This window comes from Arachis ipaensis, chromosome B03 (genome assembly GCF_000816755.2).
Source record: "Arachis ipaensis cultivar K30076 chromosome B03, Araip1.1, whole genome shotgun sequence".
Classification (NCBI taxonomy): Eukaryota; Viridiplantae; Streptophyta; class Magnoliopsida; order Fabales; family Fabaceae; genus Arachis; species Arachis ipaensis.
Window position 1 is genome coordinate 21,886,129 of NC_029787.2, and position 10,591 is coordinate 21,896,719.

General features: G+C 35.5%; 1 protein-coding gene across 12 annotated transcripts; it reads right to left on the reverse strand.

Moving 5' to 3' along the window:
- On the reverse strand, positions 944-5,098 carry LOC107629852 (G-type lectin S-receptor-like serine/threonine-protein kinase At2g19130). Of its 12 annotated transcripts, none has more exons than XM_021118402.1 (5): positions 4,782-5,096; positions 4,654-4,691; positions 4,317-4,392; positions 2,434-4,193; positions 944-1,728 (listed from the first exon to the last, which is right to left on the reverse strand). In XM_021118402.1, the coding sequence occupies exons 2-5, from the start codon at positions 4,663-4,665 to the stop codon at positions 1,702-1,704; spliced, it is 1,875 nt and encodes a 624-aa protein (XP_020974061.1). In that variant the 5' UTR covers positions 4,666-4,691; positions 4,782-5,096; the 3' UTR covers positions 944-1,701. The 12 variants fall into 12 exon arrangements, with proteins under 12 accessions (XP_020974061.1, XP_020974059.1, XP_020974058.1 ...); XM_021118400.1 differs by having other exon boundaries at positions 4,317-4,397; XM_021118399.1 differs by having other exon boundaries at positions 2,434-4,392; positions 4,782-5,098.

Below are 10,591 nucleotides of genomic sequence, written 5' to 3' on the forward strand. Positions count from 1 at the left end.
TGTATTGTATGTATTTCATTGGTATAATATATAGATTTTTGCATATAACACACAAATCTTTGTAATGGAACTCGAATTGCAAATGTATTTTGTTAGTTGGGTGGGTCAATGTTTTAAATATGTAATCCTCCAAAATTTTATATATTGCACATCAAAATTTGTGTACAATGCACTAAGATTTTTGTATTGTATAGTAAAATTTGTATGTTGTGCGTATTTTATTAGTACAACACACAAATTTTTGCACATAGTACATAAATTTTTACTGCAAATGTATTTTGTTATTTGAGTACTATGCATATTTTATTGATTAGGAGAATAAGATGAAAATGACGAAGATGATGATGATGATAATAAAAGAGAGTTAAAAAAAAATTTAACATTTAAATCTTTTTTTAAAAATTTGTTCAAATATAAAATAATTTTTTTATTAAAAAACATTATTTTCAAAAAAGATAAAACTAATAATTTTTTTTCTAAAAACCAATCCAAACTTACACATTAACTGGTTTTTAGCTTAAAATTATTAGTTATGATTATGATCTATTTTAAAAGTTCTCCTTGAACATAATTTTCTTTCTAGCGAAAAGATTTCTTGCGAAAAAACTCTTTTTTCGTTTCCCAAATATACTATTAGTTTGGGTTTTAATATAAGAATTCTCACTCCTACTTACTAGTCACTATATTCAGATTGAGGATTAGGATTACTTTAGTTCAACAACAATAATAAGTGAATGAATATTGTCATTTCTAATTTTGATAATGCTACTTTTTTTTTTTTTTCATAAATCTATGTAACCACATACTACAAAAAAATAATGTATAAAGTAACGTTATAAAAAATAAGAGTGATAGTTTCATCATCTTAATAATAATAAATAAAAATAATGAAAAAGTGAAACTCCAATTAAGGTCCTAACAATTGTTGGAAGAGAGCCATGAAAGGCTATGCACTCTAAGCTATTATACAAAGAAATGTTCACGTAAAAGTTCATGAACACTTTCTCAATATATTTTCTTACAGTTTCTTTAATTAAACTTGACTTTGCTAGTGATATAAGGAAAGTGGATGAAATTTAAACTATGAAGTATGACTAAGCTTAATTTCTTGCTAGCATATAGAAGGAAACATGAGAAATATTCAACTCAAAACAGGTACATGTAGCTACACTTGCGTTCTTTCATGATCTTGCCACACAAATTCTTACTAGTTTACTCTGCAAAACTTAAGGTTCTTTCAGCCTGTAAAAGCAACAGGCAAATCTCAACAAATAAGATTCTTTTCCGAATTAAAAACTCAAGCATCAAAGTTCTTGTGAGCATGATCAATTGATCACCAGTAGGTGGAAATCAAGTTTACTTAAAAAAAGATTTTTAATGTTTACTTATATGTAGAAACACTAGGTAATTGAATCCATTCTTGTTTTGATAAGTCCATTTTACCATACATAAATTGTAAAGAAGATCAATTGAGTTCTTATCACCAATTCACCAAAATAATATTTTGACATAAATCAATGGAAGCACCAGAAATACTTCGTGACTAATTTATTTCAGCATTCTGGATGCTTCGATCTTGAAGGAAATAAATGGAAGTTTAATGAGTGTTTCTAGCCATTAGTAAAGCTAGCTGCTGAACAAAGTTATGCCTTTCACCGTTTCACGAATAGTAGCAGTAGCAGCGAACTCACTGATATGATATCAAGGTTCATCCTGAACTTGGTGAACCTGTCAAAATTAATGTAAATTACGTAGGAGTTAGTATGCAATCTGAATATAAACTACGATAATGAAGGCAGAAACATGCAGAATAAGGATAATGACTTGACATGAAAGGCCTGAATCATTGATATGAAAATGTCAAATTATGCCATATAATGAGCATAAAGCAAGACTTTTAAGGTATTCACTTCTAGCAAACAAGGTTTTATTTCGATTGCTTAATTTTAGAGGAACTGAACTTGGAGGGGGAAAAGGTGTAAAATCAAATATTTTGTTGTTTTTAATAAGGAAATATATCAATTCATTTAGCAATGACAATTGGTGTTAAGACTCAAAAATACTGCGTAAGTTCTTGGGATGTGACATTTCTCTCTGACTTCTGGAGCTTTTGAATTACTTTGTTCAAATTCTATGTCGTGTATGTGAAGACATTACGTAATATAGCTGCATCCATTTCTAGAACATTTCTAGAACATACTAATATAGCTGCATTTGACAAATATAGCTGCATCCATTTCTAGAACATACTAATACTAACAACTACTGCAGCAACAATAACAGCAACAATAAATTCTTTTTAGGCTTGAAAACATTGAAATTTTGGTATCTTTCAGGACAGGTTTCATTAATGAATCCCTTTTATCCTATCAATTAAAAGAACAGATGATTGCACACATAATATAAGGATGAATGAGCCGTGAAAGAACTTACTGGTGCTTGAAAGCTGAAACTCGAAGGTAGTGTGCTCGATGTACTATAATCCTTGCTTTCCTTCAGATCACCTTTTTGGACAGAAGGTTCTGCTAAGGACAGGAAAAACTGCGGAATAGGAGGAATACCTACATCAAGATTTCCTTCCAAAGCTTGAACAACCTCTTTCATTGTTGGTCTATCATTCTCATCATCTTGAATGCACCAACAACCAACCTTGCATGCTCTATTTACCTCTTCTGCGCTGAATTTGCCTTGTAGTTTGGAATCTACTAAAGGCAGAACATCCTCCCCATTGTTCAATGCATTGAAAACAATTGACGGGAAATAACTAGCTAGATCATCATTTACTAGATCCATGTTCCTTCTACCTGAAATGATCTCAAGAAGGACTTGACCATAGCTATATACATCAACTTTTGCAGTGATTGGAACGCCGGAGAACCACTCTGTTGCAAGATAGCCTCTTGTTCCTCTCATGGTAGTAAGAACTCGACTAAAGTCTCGGCCTAGAAGCTTTGCCAAGCCAAAGTCCGCGACTTGAGGATTAAACTCGGCATCCAACAAAATGTTCTCCGGCTTGATGTCGCAATGAATGATGCAGTCTCTACAATGCTCATGTAGGTAAGCTAAACCTTTGGCAGTGCCAAGAGCAATATTGTATCTAGTTCCCCAATCTAAGACATTAGAATCACTCTGGAACAAGTGAGATTCTAGAGAACCATTTGGCATGTAATCATAAATTATGAATCTCTGGGAACCTTGTAAGCAGAATCCAAGTAAGCGAACAAGATTTTTGTGCTGGATCAGCCCTACCGTATTGAGTTCTGCTCGAAGCTGTTTTTCTTCTTGAAAGTGTCCTCGAAGTTCCTTGACAGCTACGAAAGTTGAATCAGGGAATTCCCCTTTGTAAACAGTGCTGAAACCACCGTTTCCAAGCTTAATTGTGAAGTTTCTAGTTGCTTTTCTCAAATCTCTGTAGTTGTACTGCTTCAATGTATCTCCTCCCATTACCTTAGATGAAGTGGTGGTGCCTCTCTTCCATAGCCTTATCAGCAAAATGGCAATAGCAACCATCACACTAGTAAGCCCAATCGCCACCTCCACAACCACCCAAGTAGCATTCTTCCTTCCACTATGTTTGGCATTCACTCTTGTATCCTCATTACGACCGTGAAAGTCACATTTTTTGTGGTCCATGTTGATGGTAACCCATTCGTTTGACCACCCTAAAAGTTTGAGCTTTCCAGATCCATCTAAAACATATCTTGCAAGATTGTATGAGTTGCCATATGAAAACAAAACATACGAGTAAATGTCCACATATCCTATAAAGTGAAATTCAAAATCATACACGTAATCTTTAGTTTCATGAAACCGATTTATGCAGAATTTAGACTCAGTAAAACCATCATTTTGCAACAATTGAACCTCAGCTAAATCCACAGAAACTGTAGTTACCTCGGCAGAGAAGTTGCCAGTTGATGGATTACTTGTAGCTAGCCAAGATTTCAGAACCCTTTTAATACCTCTGTCGTTATCATATTCCAAATACGCATTAGGCAGCAAGGTATCAGTTGGGTAATCAAAGCTTTGCCAATCATATTTATCAAATGAGCTGCTTATAATAAAGTTTCCATCTTCCCGAAGCTTAGCAGCTTTCGAATCCAAAGGATCATCCAAACTAAAGGAAGAGTTCGCTGACCAAACTGCATGACCGGTGGAAGTATAGAGAGATAGATTGCCATGCTTGTCAAGTTCTAACCATGAAGAGTATGGATCAGATATAGGATGATCCCTGTTGGCTACCCACACCACTGTTCTTTCTGGCGTTGGTAACCCTTTGTACCATATCCCTAGGTAATAATTGCGAGAGTTGTTACCTGAACCTGATGGTGAGAAGAAACCCATTTCAAATATTTGTCCATAGGAAACTAGAGTTTGATTTCCTGAAAGTCTCTGCCCTGGAAAGATGCTATCAGATTCAATGGATACATGGAACTGGAATGACATGAGAAAGAGCAGAACAAGATCAAAATTGAACATCCATGACCCCATTCCTCCTCCTCTCTATGATTTAGTTATCTTCTTGTTGAATGCCAGAATAAAAATATGCATAGCATGCAAGTCATTGACTTGCTAGTTGACTTGTGTCGCCTAGTAGAATTACCCTAATATAAAATACAGAAAAGTCATGCATGCTGGCTTATTATTTCATACCTGGATGAGCATGCGTCATGTAGTTGTGGCCAAAACAACTGAGATTAATTTAAACATTTAATCAAACTAGAATGAAAATAAAAAAGAGAATGCAATTTGGACTTGTGGGAAGAAGAGAAAAGTCATACGCTGGACAGATATGATTATTTAAAGCAGAAGTGCAGCATGGAGCAGCGGCAACACCGAGTTTCGCCTCCAGCTGACGGCCCCTCCTGAGGCCGGTGGTCAGCGTTGTGCCTGTATATCGAGATGGGGTTCCCTTTCTCCATAAGTGGTTTGGGTGAGTGTGGAATAATGAGAACAGGTAGACGAATCCAACTACTGGTAATTGCTGACAGTTCCGTCGGGTCAGATTGCTGTCATGCACAGTTCAGTGAATGATAAACGGTGCATCGAGTAAGAGTATTCTTTGCCAGACAGAGACAGAGAGAGACAGGAATTAATAAATAAAAAAAGTGTCAGTATTATGTTTAGTGTAGAAGTGCACAGAATTAAATTATATCTCAATTTCATTTGAATTAAAATTAGAGGATGAAATAGTTAAATTTACAAAAATACCCTTAACTTCAATATGCAACTCTAACCCCAAACTCAAATTCAATTTTTCAAAAATGTAGCCCTAGCCCACTTCAGATCCCTTCTCGTCTCCTCTTTCCAAATCTTCCGGTCTTTTCCGTCGCCAGTAGAAACGCCAAGGACTACCAAGCGACGACGGCGCGTCTATCTTCAGTGGTTCACAATTGCATCTTCAAGCCTCTGACGGTCCTGTTGTAACTAGTAGAATAATTATTTTCTTAACTTTAAAGCGGCAAGTTGCAACTAGGGGTGTGCATGGTCCGGCCCGACCCGAAGACCCGACCCGGTCTCGAACACTTTAGGGACTAATTTGGTGTGATTTCATCGGGTGTAGAGTCGGGTATGAGTCTCAAAAATAGACTCGGTCATTATTTCGGGTCGAGTTCGGGCCATAGCTCGGGTCACCCGAAATCGGCCCGGTCATCATACATAATTAATATTTTGTATTATTAGTGATGGATGATGGCTATTATTATGTGAAATTTAAGTGTTGTAAACCTTAATATTTTGTGTTATTAGTCATTATATATAAAACTATAAGTTAATATTTTATGTTTAAAATGCATAAGACTTTAGACTAATGCATAATCTTGTATTATTTGTATTGATTTAAATATTTGGTGTTATTAGGCAATATTAGTATTGATTATGGTTATACTTTAATTTTAGAGAAGAGTTAGTTCTTATTATATTTTTCTAAGTGAATTTTACCATGTCAAAAATGATTGGAGTCTTGGAAATTTGGATATTTTTACATGCTAACTTACAAGAAAGTATCAAGGTAATATAATGTTAACGGCCCGATTTTCACCCGGTTTTTACCCGATATAAACGTGGCGCGAAAGTGTATAGGTTTCATCGGGTCTAGGGTCGGGTTCAGGTCTAACAAATATGCCCGGTATATATTTCGGGTCGGGTCTGGGTCACATCAAACTTGGTTTCACCCGTCCCATGCACACCCCTAATTGCAACACAGACCCGTCCGGATCAGCTGTTCAAGCGGTTAGGGTCGAAACGACCCATTGTTACTAAATTTTAAAATTTGTTTGGTTGCAAAATAATCACTTAAAAAAGGATCTTTTTTATAGAAACTCATCCAAACAAAAATCACTTAAAAAAAAGATTTATTGCTATTAATTTTTTTTTATATTTTATTTAGATAAATTGGACAACCTTTAATTCTAGACATTATAAACTTATGTACAATGTATACTCACATATATAATACTTAAAGATTCTCATTCACTACTTAACCTTATTTTGAATCCCTATACACCATTTTAAGAAGCACCATAATTGTCACTTAAACTAAGCCTCAGATATGCTAATGATTGATTTAAATGCACTTTCCATCCAAATTTCAAACCAAATGGGCTAGATTATCAGTTCTTCGATTTTTTTTATTAAATTGACCGATTCAGTGTGATTTTAATAATATGAATTTATATTCTTAATTTCAATTTTCTCTCCAAATTTTAATTTTATCGTCACATTTATATTTATGAGAAGAAAAAGTATTGGAGAACAACTTATAATCAATCAAATTTTAACAACTATAATTAATATTTATTTTTTAATAAAATAATATGTTTAATATGTTAATAATCAACATTAATTACAGATTTGAAAAATAAGGAGTGCCAAATATTGCAGCTCCATATTCACGTCATCTGCGTCAAGAGGAACCCAACCCCAGGCCCGAGATCGCACCCCAACCCCTATTCAGGTGTTGTCACCGTTGGGGAGGTTGCATCGTCGTCATGCTGCCGTACAGTCCGATCAAACGCGTATCGCCAGTCCCCACTTCCATTTGTTATGCAACCTGTCCTGTCGAAGAGAAGCTCAACGTATACACCGCAATCGCATCCCAACCCCGCTCCAGTTGTTGTCGTCGTTGTGCATGTGTCGTCGTCTTGCCGCCAAACAGCCCGTCCAAATGCGCAACGACGTGATCAGGGAATTCTCGTGCAGCCATACCATTCTACCTCCAAAGGAGCAAGGTGCCGCTAAAGGCAGATTGAGAGTGTTGCATCAATAGAACCATCAATTAATGAAGAAGGATCGTGTGACACTTCCTATGATGTAAGTGATCACTCTAATTGCACCAAAGTCAATATCCTGTGTTTGAGTGATGATGAAACTCAACGTGTAGACAAGGTAAGTGGTGATTTAGTAGTATAATTGGTGTGATTTTTTTTATGTTAGTTTGATGGTACAACTTTGATATATGATGTGTTTTTAGTAGATTTTTGTTTTGCAAGTTACCTGTGTGTTTTGCAGTTTTGCTTTAATTTTTTTTACAGTATTAACAGGGATACTCTTGTGCATTATTTGATCTCTCGTAGTAATTTAGTGTATTTTTGTATGTAAACTATTAGACTTTTATTTGTTTATACATTGGTGTTCTCAGTGAATAAGTGGATGTTGGAAGAGGTTTTTTGGGTATTGAATAATGGATGCTTATCTCTTTATATGATGCGTTTTTTGTTTGATTCGCTTAGCTGTATTAGGGTGTTTTCAATTGCAAGTCGAAGAAGTTACAGACGTTATTAAGTTGGAAAATAATGATACAGAGTTGAGTCATAAGGTGTAAAGTGTATTTTATTATTGTCATAATACTAACGAGCTATTGGATTCCAATTTTTAAGTGTGTGCGGCATTGAAAATTTTTTTTGAATGGATTTGCAATTGCCGGATCATAGTGTCATTCAGCTAGAGAAAATCCTCTATGTAGGATTCCGATTTGATTCGTTACAACGTGCACAAGAATTCTATTCGAATATGCAAAGAAAGTTGGGTTCATCACTAAGATTAGGAACACCAATTTTGACAAGACAATGAAGGAATTAAGGATATCCATTAATCAATCAATACATTGCAATCGAGAAGGTTATCGGGAGTCTCGAGTGAAGGCAGCATCTGGTAAAAAAAATAACAACCACGAGATGTAGAGCAAAGATGTATGTGATGTTGGATAGGCAAAAGGACAATTAGATGGTGTCAAAATTAGAATTGAAGCACATCCACCAGTGTTCTGCTAAGAAATCGGTCCATTATCATGAGTACAGAAAATTGGCCATGCATGCCAAGTGTGTGATTGAGGACAACGATGAGACTAGCATATGGCCTAACAAGACCTACAGTTGTGCTGATAATAATGCAGATGTTAAGGAAATGTTGAGCTATTTCTTGCGAATGAAAGAGATCAACCCGGATTTCTTTTATGAAATAGATGTCGACAAAGCTAACAAGCTTAGGAATGCGCTCTAGGTTGATGCAATGTGCAGGGCATCGAACGAATATTATGGAGATATGGTGTCATTCGACACAACATACAGGAGAAACAAGTATGTGTGTGTTTGTGTCTCTAGTGGAAGCTTTTCTATTTTGAAATTACCGCAGGTTCTTACTTGTGGCTATTTTTCTTGTAGGCATAGACTACCGTTTGCATCTTTTGTTGGTGTCAACCATTACGGGAAGTCCACTCGGCTTGGCTATGCTTTGCTTGGGAATGAGAAAATTCCTAGCTTTGAGTGAGTCTTCACATAATGTGTTAAATGCATGGGAACTGCCCCATAGGGTGTCATCACCAACCAGTACAAGGTCATGTTTGGTGCTATTAGGAATGTCTTTCCAAATACTCGCTACCAATGGTGCATATGGCACATATTGAAGAAGATACCAGCTAAGCTCGGAGGATACGCTTGGTACAGAAAGATACATGCTAAAATGAATGACATTGTATGAAATGCTCGGCCTGTGGAATATTTCAAAAGATGATTGGGCTAGATTCATTTTAGAGTTCAATCTAAGGCACAACAGATGGCTATCAGGTTCATTACCACTAACCTATATCAAGTTTTAGTTTTTGTGTTACGTTTTGTCATGTGCCTGTATGTTCTTTTTGGAGAGTAAAGTTTTTTTTATTATATTGGATTTTTGGTTCCGTTCTTACTGGATTATGGTGGTGCTTTTCAAATTTTTGTTTTTGCAGACCTTCATGATGATCGACGAATGTGGGTTCCAATCTTTTTTCTTTGTGAATTTTGGACAGGTATGAGGAGTACTCAAAGAGGTGAAAGTATGCATGCTTTTTACAAGAGGTTTTTATATTGCAAGAGTAGATTGGTTCAATTCGTGTATGAGTATGACAATGTATTTGGAAACAAAGAACAAAAAGAACTGGAGGACGATACTGCAGACTCTAAAAAAGTTATCCTCTGTTCACCTAGCTTTACAATTGAAAGACAATTTTAACAGGAGTGCACAAGCTCTATGTTTAGGGAAGTCCAACAGGAATTCAAGAAAAAATGTGATTGTTTAATCTGTGGTGTGACACAAGATTGTGATTTGTTCCGTGTGAACGTGGACGAGCAATACCTACTTTATGGGGAGTCTAGGTATTGCACGTACGGCATTGATTTTGACCCTTTGACATACAAGGTTCGGTGCGGGTGTAACATGTTTGAATCAAGAGGTATATGGTGTTGTCATTGTCTTACTGTGTTTTCATATTAAAAAGTAGATAGAGTACCATCTTACTATGTTCTCTCTCGATGGAGCAAGAATGTACAACATAAGCACACTTACATCAAGAGCAACTATGACGTGAATCGATTATCGATCAGATGAAAGTCATAACTTATTCAGAGAATTGTGTTCATACTTCTTTAATGTTGCCCAGGTTTTCATGACCTGTGATGAAGAAGCAGCCATGTTGCATTCGGCTCTTGACGATGTAAGGGCCAAGCTAATTGATTATCGTGCCAACTTGGGGTCCAAGAATGTTGTTGGTACATATAACAACATGGCCACATAATATGAGTGCGTGGTTGGCCCAGACGGCATTTAAGGCCCTTCAAAGGTGGCAACGAAGGGTCAGCCGAGATCAAAGAGGCTTGGAGATGAATTGGATAGATCGATCAAAAAATCTATATGAAGAAGGAAGAGAAATACACATCTGGTATGTGTTTAGCCTCAGTTAATTTTGTACCCTTTGTTGAGATGGCTTTATGGATATAACTGACTTATTTTCTTTTTGCATGGTGATTTTTTTCAGAAAAATGATGTAGCAGCCACTCGAAATGTAGAGGTCAGTTCTACTGATAGAGCGAATTAATCGCAAGAACACGGCGAGTTCATGTCTTTGTTAAACTCATTGTAAGAAAGAATTTACCTTACTTTTTTTAATCTTAACTTATTTAATTTCAACTATTATTTTTTTTATATTCATAATATTTTAATATTTTATGGTTTTTAAATATCGCATAAATTAATTTTTTAATAATTAATTTTAATAAATTTTTATTTATTATTTAATAATTAATAAACTTTCCGTATCATGAGAATTTTTTATATTCTA

Bases quoted from the DNA above. Each gene is read 5' to 3' on its own strand.
- LOC107629852 (XM_021118396.1), bottom strand. From the start codon at position 4,491: ATGGGGTCATGGATGTTCAATTTTGATCTTGTTCTGCTCTTTCTCATG. The intron at 1,729-2,433 runs GTAAGTTCTTTC...TAATTTTGACAG, and splicing joins GTTTCAGCTTTCAAGCACCA to GTTCACCAAGTTCAGGATGA.